General features: G+C 33.5%; 2 protein-coding genes across 4 annotated transcripts in view; both read right to left on the bottom strand.

Annotated features, from left to right (window-relative positions):
- LOC143248723 (E3 ubiquitin-protein ligase znrf2-like) overlaps positions 1-15,179 on the bottom strand; it is a 30,400-nt gene extending 15,221 nt beyond the window's left edge. For 2 of the 3 annotated variants that reach the window (XR_013027161.1, XM_076497388.1), the window contains exons 1-3: positions 14,990-15,179; positions 9,983-10,310; positions 222-317 (exon numbers count right to left, since the gene is read on the bottom strand). Coding sequence is in view for 2 of the 3 variants with exons in the window: in XM_076497388.1 (XP_076353503.1) it covers positions 222-317; positions 9,983-10,301 (415 nt within the window). In the remaining variant the exon portion in view is untranslated. Of the gene's footprint in view, positions 1-221; positions 318-9,982; positions 10,311-14,755; positions 14,806-14,989 lie in introns of those variants that run through there. The other variant, XM_076497400.1, reaches the window with a different exon arrangement.
- The window catches only part of LOC143248735 (uncharacterized), a 198,979-nt gene that overhangs the window by 121,251 nt on the left and 59,279 nt on the right, over positions 1-18,449 (bottom strand). The gene's annotated exons all lie outside the window — the stretch shown is intronic.

Genomic DNA, 18,449 nt, shown 5'->3' with positions numbered 1-18,449 from the left:
TAGCACTCATGTATGTTCTAAACTCACCATTATTCCTGAAGACTTATTATAAAATCAGCATAATCACTAGCAGCAAATGCACACACTATCTATTAAATTTTTTTTTTAACTACTGTGTCAGAAATATTTATATATTATAGTTTTAAAATCAATATATCAAGGCATTATTAAACTTCAGGCTTAAACTCCATGATGAGCTTGTAAACTAACTATAGACTCACCATTGTAACTAATCCTTGGCTTTGTTAGACACATAACCAGGTGGTACTCAACATCATCAGAAACAACAATTTTAGAACAAACTGGACATTTTATTCCTAAGAAAAGAAACAAAACAGCATCACAATACTGAGTGTTAAGAAGTGTTTGAGAGTAAACAATCTGTTATAAGGTGATTAATATGTCTAATGCACATAGGTAATAATCATATTATATATTCCTTTTGAAGACATTATTAGAGCTAGTAATAGGGATATGGGAATGCATCCAAGTCTCCAAAACATGCTTATATATGGATTTATTTTTACATATAAATGAAAAGCCCTACCTATACAGTACTGTACATGAACTAAAAATATAAAATCATTAGATAATAACATTTATATGTGATATCCTGCACCCATAAATGGCAGTTTATTAAATGAAATAGTACAGGACAGCATTTTATTTTAACACTCACCTGTGAATGATGATAATTTTTCATTGATGAGAAGACTTGCAATGATGATTATAATAGATTAGGAGGCTGAAAGGTTACTTTAAGACAGATGGATCATCTGGATTGTTGGAAAATACAGTCTCAAACTCCAATGAAGTAGATGGAAAAGTCAATGGGATGTGGTCAGGAGGCATTACATTGGCTGACTTAGGTTTAATAGAGTCACTAATTTTCAGCTGCTTGGCTTTCCTCTGCAACTCCTTTATGATTTCTCTGCTATACCATTATTAAACCCTCTTTTACTTTTAATGTTTCTCTCTATTGTGGGATCTGTGTCTACAGCCATTTCTGTGAGCTCATCTGCCTTGCAAAGCAAATCAGACACAGCCTTCACTGTGAGGATGGATTTAGCAGGTTCTGTCTCTTCAGCATCTTCATCACTTTCACTGTTGCTGGAAGCTAGCAATAACTCAAGATCTTCATTCATTGGATCTTGGTAATAGGATTCTAATAGCTCAACAACCTCCTGACTCTTCATATTATCAAATCCATCACTCCAATTTCTTTAGTGAGTCTCATGATATTGATAACTTCTTTCTCAATCATTGGTAAGCCCTTGAAATCATTCATGACTTCAGACTAAAGGTGATACCAGCTTGCATTTATGGTAGACTCTTTCACCTTGTCCCAAGACATTTTGGTGATATTGACAGAGTCCTTAATATTATAAGCTTTTCAGAACTTGGTTATGCTTTCAAAAACACCACAGTTTATAATTAGGGTTGCATGTTGGTAGACATTACTTATATAGTAATACTTGAATGTCTTTATTGCACCTTAGTCCACTGGTTACAAGAAAAATGTAGTATTGAGAAGTAAAAATATTACCTGCACATAAAGTTGGCTGATTGCAGTGTGTCAGAGTCATGGACAAGAGCATTATCCTAAACTAAAAGAACCTGAAAGTCAAAGTTCTTCTTCACTAGGTATTCTTTAACCTCATGCATAAAATGATTTTGCAGCCAATCATTTAATAGCATCTTAGTTATCCAAGCATTTTTATTTAAACACCAAACAACAGGCAAATTTTGTTTATTCTTGCTTTATAACGTGCACGAGTTTGAAAAGTGATACAATACATAGGCTTGCATTTAAAGTTACCTGATGCATTCCCACAAAAAAGTAAAGTTAGTCTATCTCTCAAAGCCTTAAACCCAGATGCTACCTTTTGCTCCTTGGTGGTGTATGTCCTGTTGCCCATCTTTTTTTATAAAGAGCTCTATTTCATATGCATTAAATACTAGTTGAGTGGCACATCTTTTATCCTTAACCCTTTCACAACAGTGTCAGTATTATGCACACAAGGTTATCTACACATTTGCACATGTTAAGTGTTTGCACTATAACTTTTAACACAGCATGTGTATCTTCACAAAATGTGGTAGATTTTTAGTAAAGATTAAAAGTATTTTGTATACTAGAAATAAGATCTTTTAATGAAATATTTTTATTTGTTTGTGAAAATAAAGTCTCTTTCGTTAATATTCTGAGTACAAAATGATTTCATGTTATGATCAACAAAACTATTCTTTGTCCTAAAAATGTCAAATATTATTTGCATAATTCCTAAAACCTCTTAAACACATTTCAAACATTTGTTTCTGGTAAGTCTTTATATTTTATGTTATTTTCTATACTCTAACTACATGGGGTCTGTCAATAAATCAAGAAATAATGCAAACAGTTATCTCTTCTCACTACAACTTTTGTATTCAGTTGCTGCTAAATATAGGTTGCTAAGCCTTTTAAAATTTCACACATGGAGAATATCAAACAAAATTTTTTTTTAGGTTTTATATATACAGTTGAATAATCAAAAAATAATAAAACTAAACTAATACTATATAATTCCACTATAATTTATTTAGATTAGTATCTAAATTGTATTTTTAGGTATTATAAAATATGAAACTTCAAGCAGACTAAAGACACAACCTACCATCATGAAACCTTGGACTGAAAGAATAAGGTAGGTTTTTTCAAGATTAAAATAACTGAGAAAATCACTCTGAGAATATTCTAAAGTGTTGATTGGTTATTCACATGTCATATAGTGTAGTAAGAGTATACCTTGGACCGTTTTAAAAATGGAAAAGTATATAAGCCGTATCTCAGCAAAATAAAAAGATACGAGGTTCTTATTTTATGTTGGAGCTTGTGAATATTAGTAATTTGAGTTCCTAATTTGCACAAAGTTACAGACTCAGTATTTTGACATCATAAGCATCTAATTTCAAACAGTGCTGCATCCATCATACCATGACTAAATTCTATATTTAATTTTTTTTTAATATTTAATTTTAGAAGTAACTCATATAATACTAAAGTTTGAATTATAATCTACAATTTGATTCCCAACTTATTCACATAAATTCATAAAATAACAGTTCAATACAATTTTGAATGCAAGTCAACAAACATGATGACATGGCCTTTGAACCCTGACCTGCTGCAAAAGGGTTACTTGCCTGAAACTCACTAGTATCTGCAGAACTTCCACCCCATTGGAGACTACATATTTCTATAAACTCTGCCCTTTCTCATGTATTGGTATGCAACAACAACATAACCTTTTTTGTTAACTTGTTCACTGATCCACACATTCAATAGTTTTCGCATTTTTTCATGAATTAATTCCTCCTAGGCACTTGAGAAAGTTTATCACTTATAGGAGAGGAAGCCTTAACACTTGCATGAATTTTCACTTTTCTCCTCCTAATGGTACATTTGAAGACTCATTCATGCCATGTTCCTAACCTATGGACGTTACACTCATCCAGCTTTGTAACTTATCAAGTAGCTGAATTTTCTCAGTTAATACCATAACTGTATGGTTTTTCTTTGCCTAAGTAACACTTAGAGAAACTTCATATTTCTATTCCATACTGATATCTGAGGGAATTATGAAAAGCAGCAGAAAATCTGGCAAATGTAAACTGACTACATATCACTGAACTTAGTTCAATCACTTACAAATGTGATGGAAATGGAGTGAGACTTGAGATGTTATAATTTTTCTATACTGAAAATATATTTCTGATAGTTACTTCTCTCCTTTCACAAGATTAACTACTCTCATGCACTGGTGCCCCCTATATGCAAAAGTTTTATTTATACATGCCAAACAAGCTTTCTGCTCCCCCCCCATTTGAATCAAGTGATTTCAACTTGTATTTCATGTAAATCCTCATGTGTAACCTTTCCACCAATAAGACCATAGTGCAGTCCCATAGCTCCCTCTATGCACCTACTACTGAACTATTACTTCAAAATTTGGCAGGAAATGGAAGCATCAAAAGTGTGCAAGGATGAAGTATAGAAAGTGTGAGAAGAGGAAAGTGCCTATCTGAGATACATTTTCAATATAAAGAAAAATTATAACTTCTGATAGGTTACTCCCACCCTCTCTCAAGATTATCTAGAATCCTACATTGATTAAGAAGAGGAACAAGTGTGAGGGAAGAACAAATTTACTCCCCAAAAGGATACCTCTGAAGAGGAGAAAGTTGTATCTGAAGAGGGCAATCACACCACTTCTGAGCCAGGTATACTCTTCACCTAGTGTAGAATGTGTAAGATATCAGGGCAGAAAGAAAAGAAGCCCAATAAGCAGGAGAGAATGTTGTAGGAAAGCACTCCTAACCAGTGAAAGGTATTGTAACATAATCCCACAATAAGAAAAGAGGGTAAACAAGGATACACCTCTGGATGTAGAGTGGTTGGAGTGAGGTAGACTGTATTCAGTAAGTCAGCTGCATCCAAAACCTCTGTGTAGAATACCAAAGTCCACAAGAGGGTAGGATGAGGATCATATTGTCTTCCCTCAATCCCAGGAACTATGGAACTGAAATCCATTCCAACTTCTGGGCATGACAAAAGGATAAGCTCTGATCTATTGATCTAGAAACTTTACATCTGGTATCAAAAAAGATTTATATTGCATGCAATCAGTTCCCCCAACCATGAAACAGACTGAGGCATTCTAAATGGCAATAACACCACATAAGTAGAGAGAATAAGGGATAGCCAAGAACAAACTGGAACAATCCCATGTACCACCATCATGACCCAAAATACAGATGAAATCAAGGGAGGGAGACAGATAACCATCTATATCTCTCTAGCAGTTGTTTTGATGTGAAATTAATTACTTCAGTAGAACTAATCAGTCATCTAAGGCACTCAAAAATCAATCAAATCCTCCTTCACCCTGCTTGTGAATCAAAGGTGAAATGTGCTTGATTTGTGAAGGTATAGGGAGCAAATTATAAATAAATTGAATGAGTTGAAAGCTTGATAGAATTAATAAGTGGATTAGTGAAGGAGCTAATATGAATAAATAGCCAATATTAGGCATGAGGTCCTTTAGAGCAGTGAGGATGTATAAATACTATGCCAAGAGTTTGGTGTGAGGGGAAATTTGAGTACCTCAAGAAAACCCATTTTCACTGGTAAGGCCACAAGAAGTTAGTGAGAAGAACTAAGTTGAAGAAACAAAGAGAAGGCTGGTGCTGGGATGAATTAGTGCTTTGCAGAGTCTCTGATTCTTCAGGTGTTCATGAGGAATTTATTAAGGTTCAAGTTTAGATAAGTTTTTGATTGTGTGGAATCTTCAATGTTACTGGAATGTAGGTGGATAAAGAAGAAGGATTTGTCAGATATGTCATGGTCAGAGGTGATGTCAATAACAATATGTAACACAAATTTTGTTCCTGGATAGTATGTGTTATATCTTAATTGCTTATGTAAAAGTACAGAAAATGGCTATTATTCCCTTCAAATTTTGTTTTTGTGACCTGGATAATGAAATTTAGAAATTAACTTATTTTCTATGTAAAAATGGGCAAATTTGCACAATTTTATTTACATAAGGTCTGAATAAAACAACGTATGAATCAAGATTTAGATGTATTTATACTAAAGTTATACAAAAATGAACAAAAATGTTTAGAAGTGAGCAATTTTTTTAAGATTTGCAACTGTAATGTAAATCACTTTCATGTATCAGCCCCCAAATATAGTCTCTCATTATGTTTTTGTTATATGCTCCCAGGTCACAAAAGCAAAGTCTGAAGAGAAAAATAGGTCTTCCATTTACTTTAGACACAAGCAACTGGGAAATAACACTTTCTGCCCAGGAACAAGAAAAAGTAAAAATTCTGTTACATAGTGTAATGAGAGCACTGGGTAAGTTTCATAAGGAGGTGTGGAACATGGCTCTGGGCTGAGAAACAGGAAGGGGGTAAAGTTCAGACAGGTTACTGATTTGTTGTGAAGCTTTGATGATTAAGGGTTGAACTGGTGACTTAGAATGAGTACCTTTTTTTCCTTTTTGTTGTAGTTGTTTGAATGGTCTGGTCTTATAGTTCTGTTTCCAGTGTCAACATACAAGCCAACTTTGTGTGAGAACTTGTGTTGGCAGGTTCACTTTAAATCCAATACCAGGCCATGAGGTACTGACATACATAAGGCAGTTGGATGAGGGCTCCCAATCAAAGTGACAGCTCAACTCCTCTGGAGGCCACATCTCATTTACACTGGCAGAATGCCACCATCCTTACTCCTGACTGAACAGTTATAGCTGTCATTTTATAAAACCCATTATGAGTGTGCCTCAAGAGTCAACTACCCCAGCAGCTTGGAACTGAAAAGTGGTAAGAACTCTCACACTCCATGGGAAGAAAAGAGGGTAAATACATGGTAGAGAGTCCAGAAGAATGTCATCACTAGAGACAGTGCAGTGGGTGACCACTAAACCCTATTTTGAAAAGCAGATCACACTGATTTCTGCATGGCAGGAATGTGCAGTTATCCATTTTCTGCTTTACCCATGCAGTATATGGGTGGTATGGTCTGGAGCAGGCATGTTTACAAAGCAAAAACATCACATCATTATTTACCTTCAAGCAATCTTGTGGAACACCCCATCTCGTTGGTGAGAATTTCAAAGCCATGGAAGAGAGCACAATTCAACATGGCTGTACAGTGCATATTTCAACTGCAGGATACCTGGTCAGACAAAGTGGGATCTACATAATAAATAATGAAGCAAAAATCCCAATATAAGGGTTCCACTCAAACCAAGTGAAGAAAATGATTATTACCACAATGAAATAGAAATGATGACATAAAAGTAAGGAAATAATATAGTTAAACTAATGAAGAACATACCATGTTAAACCTAATTACAATTCATAATGCAACTTAGTATTAACTAATCTAAATAAGCATATGTTATGGAATTCAAATAATTACAGATAATTAACAATAAAACTGTAAGCTGTCTTATCTCTCTAAAGGCAGTAGATTGTATGACAAATGGTTGACCACAGAGCATGAGACAAGGTCCGAAGAAATTCCGGACAACAGGTTATCAAACTCCTGATAAAATAAGGTGGGAATTGTCTGTGAAAGAATACAAAGGAAAGCCATAATAAATGAGTGAAAAAAACATAGTATCTTCATATTGGGAATGGAGATTACATAATGGAAATGAAGAACCAAACACTTGATATCTATCTGGTAGTGAAAACAATTATCGGAATCTCCACCTGCACAAACAGGATTGGCATTTCCAGGTGAAATTGTAGGTGAGAACCAAAGAAAGAAGCCAATCTTTTTAAGATTTACTCTCCCAGAGGATGAACACTGATAAAAACCCATGCTGGGTTGCCCATACCTGTAGCTTGTTAGATAGTGCTAGTTACTGGCATGACTCCCAAAGTGGTAACATTAGTTTCAGAATTAAATGAGATAAATGAAAGCAAATTTCCAGAAAATCTGGAAGTTATAATAAATGAAGACAACTTTATGAATATACAGTGTAGAACATAAAACAGTAAAAATGACAAAAACAAGAAAAACAACATTCAAGTACAAGAACTGCCATGGAAGATATGATAGTTCAACAGAGGTGCAAGGAAACTCACATGCATCAAATCATTGCACTATGTTTTATTCAATGGAAAGATGAAACATGATGATTTATTTGAAGCATATGTTGAAATCACTTGATTCCAGTGAGAGAAAGCATAAGGTTTGTGGCATGTGTAAATAAAAATTTGCATATGGGGGCAGCATGGTTGATAATAGCTAATGTTGTGAGTGGAGGGAAGTTATTCTTTATTGTGCATGACATAAGGTTTTGCATCTTATATTCAAAATTTTTATTAAACTACTTTTATTTTATACTAATTGGTATAGCATAACATGTTAGCTAAAAATCCTTATTTTAAAAGTATGCAAGTTTTAAGTTCTTAGTTCTAATATTCTATATTTTTAAAATTCCTGAACTTCCCCTAGTGTTACACATAAGATACCTTTTCTCTGGGTATCTTCTCTATTTTAATAGCTAAAGATAAATTCATTGGTAAGAGATACAAAAAGATCAAAATATCATAGAATAACAAACAAGCCAGAGGAGATGTTCACTTGAAGAAAATAAGTCACAAGAGGAGTTATCCAACAGCATGAAACAAAACAACCTCAAAAGGTGGTAGTGCAAGAGAGAGAACAACTTCCAAATCAGGAGAAAGAAGACAATCAGGATGATAATGGATCCTGACTGTCATACAGGACAGACAGGAAAGGAAGAAACATAATGGCTGGGAAACAGAGAAGAGGTTGTTCACAAAGATGTTTTGTTACGTGCAATCGTAGAAGTGGGAAAAATTTTAGCAAGAATAATCATACTGAGAGAGATTAGTCCATGATTATGAGAAACCCACTTGAAGTAAAAAAATGTATTATAAAGACAGCTAGTATTGGTATTAAAACTTTAATTAAAATAACGTACAGAACAATGTTGTTCTGTATTTTCATTAGAGAGAGATTAAGCCTATCCAGACATGGAACATCTATTGCCAGAGATGTAGAATTTAGGACAGAAAACCCAAAATTTTAAAAATTGCAAAATAACCTATAACTGTGTTAGTCAGTTTGTGTACCACTCTGCATATGAATAGTATAATAAATTATAAGCTTCTGTGTGAAATGTATTCTCTCAATGGTAAGTTGTTTTGATCAGTAGTTAATATTGTGATTTTCATATGCTGATTTTACAGGAACATAATTCACCAATATTTTTAGCATGTACTTTTGTTTCTAGATATATCTTTTTTAGTAATTTAAATGTTACTTATAAACAAATGCACAAAACAACTTGATTTTTTTTCTCACATACACTAACTTTCAAATCCTAATTACACGACAAAACTATAAAGATACATACTTTATGGAAAATTCACGTCCAAATTGCATAAATAACAAGTATCATTAATTTCCTAACAAGATAATTTATCCAAAAAGAATCAAACCATAAATTAAGATCATCTCTCACGTATTGTGAGAGAAAAAACACCCAAACACTATAACAAAATTTAAGTCTCACACAAATATAAAACAGACATCTGACATCTGTATATAATCTTAATTATGATTATTCTTATTAGATTACTATAGAAATAAATGTGGAAACAAGTTTTCTGACTGAACATTTATTTTTAAATAACAAACAACTGCTAACTACTAACAGGTCAATTATAAATATAATCAGTTATGGCCTGGTCGGGTGAAAAACACTGAACTTAGTTAACCTAAAATATTTGTATATTTATGTTCTTAGTGAAGCAAGTTCTCATAGTAACTCTTGCACTGTTTCTGTTACCAGGTATAATTAACCTAGTTCACATCACAAAAATTATTTTTCATGAAAGCTGATGATATAAGCAGCTCTGAGACCATAACCATGTTTATCATATCTTAGCCAACCTGATAAGCCTTGGTATTCATTTAACATCACTTATTTTTAGTGCACAGTGCAATATTGAGATGGATAATGTTTTTTTGTTGTTGTTTTTTATGTAAGCCTATAGGTATGAAACACGACTACAGCAAGATCAATGGTTCTGAATACTTTGCGAGTACATATATCTTGCTCAGTTCTTATGTAGTAACTAAATCAAAATTTAAATGTTTAATAATAGTGTAAATTTGATGTTTATTTTAATATTCAAAACCTAACTAAAAGTTTGATTAACCACTCATAACTACAATTGTCTAAAATTCATAAAAATAACCTTGACACCATTACAAATTTGCCTGTGCAGTTCCATCAGCTTGGTCATGGGGCAGTTAAATCAAAGGCAAAAAAAATAATAAAAAAATCCATTATGTATTCTCACAGAAGCATACACATGCATATGCTATTGATACTGTATATCTATGGATAATCATACTTAGATTACAAAATATAATTTGATTTACCATTCAATGTGAGCAGCTGTATAGGTAAAGAATAAGTAGAAAACATTCCAGTGAAGGTTAGCATGTCATCAGGTGAGCTAAGGCCTGAATCAGGTGTTCTCGAACCACCTACAATAGTTCCACGAACTGAGGACAATTCAAGAGTTTGACCAGACTGCTCATTAATCATACTTGTAAGACTTTGAGTATGCTGTCTTATATCAGAAGGTGAGCTGTGTCTACTACCAGTCCTTTGGCTGTTAGAAATTACTTCCACTGCTTGATTATCTGCACCTTGTGGAAAACTTTGAGAACTATGACAACTCTGCTTTGATCCCATTATTATAACCTATAAGGAACAATTTTTACACTTTGAGTATACTTCTTGGATGAAAACAAAACAAAAAGAACACACTAGATTATTCCTAAGGTGAAAAAAACATTTCCTGAGGTGGTTCTTATATAGAGTTTTTTTTGTCAATTGATTTCCTAACAATTACACCTTCTTAGTCTAATACCCTTGAAATTTATCACAACTGACTGAATCTCTTTGTAACATACCCTCTCAAAGAAATGATTGTATATAAACAATAATAAGTATTAATATTTATTGCATCCTTAAACAGAAAATGTGTTTCACCCTTTATTAAATATTTCTTAATATACTGAGTTAACACTCAGTTATTTCCTTTGCTAGAAGTATTTCATTCAAACATATCTAATGTGATTAATTTATATTTTGATACATATATGCAACTTACTAATACAGTGATAAAGCATGCTATAACTGTTTATAGTCAATAAATTACTAGAAATGAAATTTTACAAATTTTTTATGTAATTACATTATACAGGATGTTTGGAAAGTTACTGTGCACTTATATATTTATTAACAGACATGTTTCAATATAGAATATAGGAGGTAAATATGAATGACAATTATAAACAATGTTGAAAGTGACCCCCGTTTGCATCAATACAGGCCTGGATCCTTCTTATTTTGTTTCTAAACACCTCTATCAGTTGCTGGTTTGAAATAGACTGAATAAAATATGATTACAAAACTGCACAGTGACTATCCGAACACCCTGTATAATTGATTTGATTGTTGACTTGGAGTTATCTAATATTTAAGAAAGCCTCAGTTTCTTCAAGGCAGTAAACTAGAAACTCTGAACACACTTACTTAAAATCACTTGTGTACATATATGTACGAATTATTTCAGGTTACATCTTCTGCATTTTATAATTATAATCAAGGATATATTAGTATTAAAAAACAGCTTAGAAAACTGATCTTAAAATGTATTATTACTGGGTTCTGTTTGTACCACAATTTGTGAAGTCATAGAAGGGTGTAAATAAATATAGTGGAGACCAGTTTTGAAAATAGCTGCAAACACAGTTTATACACTACTGGATAGAGCAGAGCATATTATAAACTGTTTATGTCAATGTATAGTGAATGAAGCTGTGCAAGAACTAATTAATGGTTTTGATAAAAAAAAAAATGGATTCAGTGCCTGCAGAGAACAACAGAATTTACTGTGAAGTTCAGAAGACACAGGAATAAACCATTTACCTAGGAATTGTGCTACAGTTTTGTTTAGTCTCAGGCAATTTTTATATATTTCTAAAAATTTTTATAGTTTAAGTTATGACAATTTTATTCGATGTAAGACATCATGTAAATCTTATTGAGCATACAAAATATTTCATCAACTTAAATTTATTGTATTCACATAAATAAGCAAGCTTATAATTTATTGACAACAGATGATACTTATTAAGTATAAAATGAACAGAAGAATACTGTCAGCAAAAAATAGTGATACTTAACATGATGTTACACCCTTCTGAAAGGTTGTATCTCATATCACTGATACATTTATGCTGGTAAATATTGTTATCACAAAATAAAGTTACAAAAAATAGTTTAATGAAAATCCACCAGGTTGAAATATATATTAAAATGAAACAATAATGCCAATGATAAAATATTTTTTTAAAATTATAATACAAAAGGGTGTATTCTTAGTGTTTTTCTAAAAGTGTGTAAATTTCATGAAATAAACTGATAAACTAAATAAATTTAAACATTTGTCTTAAAGCCAAAGTTAGAGATACCATTCATGATGTATGTACTAAATTTCATACTACTTTGTTGAGCATTTACACTGCGAGAAAAAAAAAATCAAGAAATCTCAGTGAAACCCATCCAGAAAAATAGAAAAAATGACAATTGAAAATTTCAACAATAATAAATGGTTTACAGTGCCTTAGAGCATAAGAGCTCATAATATTTGTCACTGTATTCCGATACATTTTCCACACAGAATAAAAGTACTGAGCTTTACAATTTACAACTTAAACATTATTTTAAGACCATATGTCACTATAATAAAGTCAAAGCAATAATATTAACCAATATATCAAACAAAGCTATGAAAAATTCCTCTTTGAAGCACTAGCATTCTTTGACCAGTTAAAACCAAAATATATATGTATATTAACACAAGTTAATACATTGTAAAGATTAATTAATCACAGAATAACTTCAACCATAAGTTAATATCTACATAGTTAACACTACTTGAAAAGCAATAAATTCTCTTTAGCATCAAGAGTTTAGTGTTTATGAATGGTAATCTTCACCTAAAAGTAAAGAATCATTCATTACTGATAGCACCCATATCTTCACTCTTTGAATGTTCTATCAATGATAGCAGACACCATATTAATCAGTAATTAGTTAGCCTGTGAATAAAGAAAACATCAAGACACCAATCCATCTTCATCTTAAATCTGTCTAAATTTTTAATCCAATACTCAATGGAACAGTACACTTTGCATAATCTGTATGATATTTTTCATTGTGGTTTAAAATTTTCTTATCAGGAACACATAGGAACAAACATACTTTATTCTGAATACTAACTAGCACATTAAACTTTAAGTTTCAGCATATCAAAATGATAGTACTCCAATCTCAACTCAAACTAAGATTTCTAAGTGTAAAACACACATGTTAAACAAAGATGCACCTCTTAAATCTAATATAATCAGACTTTGATCTGCTCTTCATTTTGCTTTCATTTACTTGATCCAGAACACACTCTACCAAGGGTCCAAAACATATCAATCACAGAAATAAAAGTCATATATATATATATATACATATAATTTTTCCCCTTTATTTATCACAATTGTGAATTTTCTTACACAGTATAGGCAGATACTGACCTATTATTTCTTGTCATTTCAAACATACTCATTCATAAAGAGTTTCCATAAAAACTATATTATCTTCAAGTGATATAATGTTACACTTCCACTTTCCATTCTATTCTCAGTATCATATTTTTGGAACACTTAAGCATTCTAATGAAAGTAACAAAACATTTTGAGCACAATGAAAAATATAAAGCTCAGATTAGTTATCTGATGAGAAAAATTAACAAAAGCACATTTACAAACCTGAATTTTAGAGCAGATTTTGTATTAATTATATATAACAAAAACACCAAATTGTACAAAAATGTTCTTGGGGCTTGAATGGACCCAAGGGGGTCAAACTACATCAAACTTCATTTCAGAGCTAAATTTTGGACAACATGTAAGCAAAACTTATTCTGAGTGAACATAAAATGATTCTTATATTTTTTACCAGTCATTTTACAAACACTCATTACACTGTACATTGGGTGTGGAGTGATCAGCGAAGACATAATTTTCACATGCTGTACAAGTATGAAGGACTTCCCTGTCCACGATTCTTGGGCAAAGATAACATTTTTTTTGTTACTGGAATACCTTGACCAGCATGCTGTCTTGTGTCAAGCAATCCCAGATCTACAAAGGCAGATTTGACACTTTTCATCATTGCACAGGGATTCTGGAGATGTCCCTGAAGTAGACTACATGCATTACTTCACTTCAGGAGATCTAAATACATAATCACCATTTATCACAATGGATTACCTCTGTGAATCCATATGCACAATGCCTGATGAAGACGCAGAGCTAAAAATCTGTATATTACTTGGGGTTCACACAAAACCTATGTAACTTTTTATTCACAAAGCTATCTGACTGCAACAAAATCTAAAGTTTTACTATTTTTTGTGTCAGGGGATGATAATGCGACAATTACATAAAATGTAACTGGTAAATGATAATATATTTAAAAATATTTATTGTTGGGGTCCACCCAGGTTTACTGATAAAGGTTAAGTAAACTTAAAATTAAATTTTAAAACTGTAACATTATTTTTCATGCTTCACTTGTATGCTCAATGTTATTTGTGTGGATGTCTAAGTAAATGATAATTTAGTTAAAATTCATATTAATTATTATTAATCACATGCCTACGTTAATTTAAGCTAGTAAATGGTGAGTTGAAAATTACTACAAACTAAGTACATATTTTATTGAAGGTGTGATCGTTACTAACACCATTGTTACTAATAGTAAAAATAAAAATATAAAAAAAGTAAAATCAAAGAAGGCTTTAGAACGCGTTGGCGTCCGAATGTACCTAGTAGCTTACTACTGTGGTTATTCTTTTCAGTTTGAATATTTTAAGTATTTAGGCTTTGATACTGTTCTACTACGATAAACACATAATAAATCATATCATCATCATGTTTGTTCTATAAAATTAAAGATGACGATAAGTATAAAAAACTCAAAAGAAAACAATACATTTTAATTATTTTACATTGACGAAACATTTGTATTTGTAAGCTTATACAATAATTTGTATTACTAATGTATGTAATACTGTTACTTACAGCAGCAACATTAATTTAAAATTCACAGCTGATCTAACAAAACACGACACTCAAACTCTTTGTCAGTACATCATACTATCGCATTATAGCGACCTCACTGTAAATGTTTTAACTTGACATATTCTAGTACGTTTTATATTATTTGTAACTTCTTTTAAATTAAACACACACATATATACGTAATTATATATACATCTTAATGTTCATACTATCACAATAAGTTTTTAATCTTACCCAAAGCGATTTGTCAGAGATGAAAGCTATCCCACACGTTCTAGTTTATTTTCTTTAATTTTACAAGTTGTCTTTTCGAACATAACTTCAATCCTTGGTGAGCCAGCAATAAATCTTCGGATTGATAAGCGAGAATCAGGGGTTCAATTTCCCTCGATGGACAAGGCAGATAACCAGATGTCGCTATGCTACAAGGAAACACATAGTATAAATTGTGATAATAAATTGCAAATTTCAAACGTTTTTCTGCCACCTAATCGGATTAACATATCTTCATTATTTACAACTAGGATCAGCTGATCTTACTTTATCTTCTAAATCGTATAATAAAAAAATTATGTTTATGCATATAGGATTGGTTTTTAACAAATTAACATTTAAAATAATTGTTTAGAAATATTATATGTCATATTAAAAATTGAACAGTAAAATTGTCCTAAAATTAATAAAACTTCAGTGTCATGGATAAATAGTCATTTTATTCAAGTTTTGTGTTGTTTATGTCGCAAATACCAATGGCAATTTCACAGTCACTGAGCTGGTCAATACACCTCAATGCAATTTACTTAACTGCCCAAAGAAATTTTGATCACGTTGGCTCTTAAAATGTTTTAAATTTATTCCGCTGTTTTAAATGTTTGGTTTGATTTGAACTTCACGCAAAGCTACTCGAGGGCTATCTGCGCTAGCCGTCCCTAATTTAGCAGTGTCAGACTAAAGGGAAGGCAGCTAGTCATCACCACCCACCGCCAACTCTTGTTTACTCTTTTACCAACGAACTGTGGGATTGACCATCACATTATAACACCCCCACGGCTGAAAGGGCGAGCATGTTTGGTGTGACGGAGATTCGAACCCGCGACCCTCAGATTACAAGTCAAGTGCCTTAAAACCACCTAGCCATGCCGGGCCATTGTTTTGAAATCCCCCTTCAGTGGCTCAGTGGTAAATAATCTGCAAGCTTGCAATGCTGAAAAGTGTATTTTGATACTCGTGATGAGCAGAACGCACATAGCCATTGTGTTGCTTTGCGCTTAACAACAACTAATCGTCTTTAATGATTCAGATGAAAATTTAATTTCGTTTAAATTCTCACTTTAATCTTTGACTCTTTTACACTTTTAAGCTAGATTGTTTGACACCTATTGTATAAAATTTAAAGAGCTAAATACATGATACGAGGTATGTTAAAGAAATATACTCGGACTGACGTCATAAAACAAAATGTACTTTATTTAGAAGTTACAGGTCTGGGACCCCTTCAAAGTACTCTCCTCCCCAACGCACACACTTATCCCAAAGGTGTTTCCACTTGTTGAAACAGTCCTGGTACGCTTCTTTTGTAATGTCCTCCAGCTCCTTCGTCGCATTTGCCTTAATCTCGGGAATCGTCTCAAATCTTCTTCCTTTCAAGGGTCTTTTGAGTTTGAGGAACAAGAACAAATCGCAAGGAGCAAGGTCAGGTGAGTAGGGGGGTGGGGAAGAACAGTGATCGAGTGTTTGGCCAAAAACTCACGAGTTCTGAGGGCTGAATTTCGCAGCAACGCGGTGCATCTTCAATTTTTCGGTTAAAATCTCGTAACAAGATCCAACTGATATCCCACACCCTTCAGCAAGCTCCTGACAGTCAGACGTCGATTTGCCCGCACCAGGGTGTTGATTTTGTCGACATGTGGGTCGTCAGTTGACGTGGAAGGACGTCCAGGACGCTCATCATCTTCAATGGACTGTCGATTATCCTTAAAACGTTCATGCCACTTGAAACATGCCGTACGCTTCATAGCAACATCACCGTAAGCCGTGTTAAGCATAGCAAAAGTTTCAGTCGCAAATTTTCCAAGTTTAACACAAGATTTCACAGCAAGTCGTTGCTCCTTCAGGTCATTCATTCTGAAATCCGCCAAACGAAAAAACCGCACTTCACTTAAAACAGCGTAGCTAATACACAAATGAAGATATCTGCAATCGGGAAATGGTGTCGTAATCAGCTGATCTGTACGAACCTAGCGACACCAAGCGGATTTCCCTGGAACCAACTGGAGCCGCGCAATTCAAACAGTCCGCGTATTTTCTGAACAGCCCTCGTATGTTAACTCAAGCTATACAGCGCTCACAATCTACTTTTGTACCAACTCTATTGGGGCTCGGCATGGCCAAGCGCGTTAAGGCATGCGACTCGTATGTCGCGCCAAACAAGCTCGCCCTCCCAGCCGTGGAGGTGTTATAATGTGACGGTCAATCCCACTATTCGTTGGTAAAAAAGTAGCCCAAGAGTTGGCGGTGGGTGGTGATGACTAGCTGCCTTCCCTCTAGTCTTACACTGCTAAATTAGGGACGGCTAGCACAGTAGCCCTCGAGTTGCTTTGTGCGAAATTCCAAAAACAAAACAAACCAACTCTGTTTTTTAATCTGGTAGAGAAGCAACAGCCCATAGCCAAACAGGTACACACACAAACATTGTTTTTATGTTGAATGTTTTATTAAAGACTGTTAATTTTCTATGTTTCTTTTTGTCCAGTATCTTCATTTCATTTCGCATTGTCACAGTTAATAAGCGTTTTCGCATTACTTCATAATTGTATATCTTGTTTGAATCTCATGTTTAATGAACTTATTCGATATAGCTCCAAAGTATTTTCATTTCACCTAACAAAACCACATAGCATCCCGCCCTCATTCAGTGGCTCAGCGACACGTCTACAGAATTATGATACTAAATATCTAAGTCCGATACCTGTTGTGGACAGAGCACATATAATCTAATGTGTAGCTTTACAACTAACAAGAGTAACCAATACTATAAAACAAAAACAATCATCTAGACCCTATTTGTATATTCATTAGAGTGGTAGCATTTTTGGCTGGTGCGCAGTGTAGTTCGGTTTTGGAGTGAGTAAAATTTGACTCTAAACAATTGATTCTAAATCTTTCTCTGTAACGTGTCATATTACGTAATTTGTAAGACAATTTTAAGAACTTATGAGTGAAAGCATTATTTCTTATTGACAATATTAATGTCGTGAAAAATAAAAATTATTGTTTTACCCTATATCAAACTGTAACAAATAACCGACATGCATAAAACATTGTTTGATTTTCAAAATTAATATACATTATTATCTGTTTCTATAACACCTAACTGGTAAAGTTTCAGTAAAATATCTCATTCTACAAACACAGTGCATTGCTTGTTTGTTTTGGAATTTCGCACAAAGCTACTCGAGGGCTATCTGTGCTAGCCGTCCCAAATTTAGCAGTGTAAGACTAGAGAGAAGGCAGCTAGTCATCACCACCCACCGCCAACTCTTGGCCTACTCTTTTACCAACGAATAGTGGGATTGACCGTCACATTATACACCCCCACGGCTGGGAGAGCGAGCATGTTTAGCGCGACGCGGGTGCGAACCCGCGACCCTCGGATTACGAGTCGCACGCCTTACGCGCTTGGCAACGCCAGGCC

The sequence above is a fragment of the Tachypleus tridentatus genome, chromosome 1, assembly GCF_004210375.1.
Source record: "Tachypleus tridentatus isolate NWPU-2018 chromosome 1, ASM421037v1, whole genome shotgun sequence".
Classification (NCBI taxonomy): Eukaryota; Metazoa; Arthropoda; class Merostomata; order Xiphosura; family Limulidae; genus Tachypleus; species Tachypleus tridentatus.
Note: the sequence above shows the minus strand (reverse complement) of the source record. Positions and strands in the feature narration are given on the sequence as shown.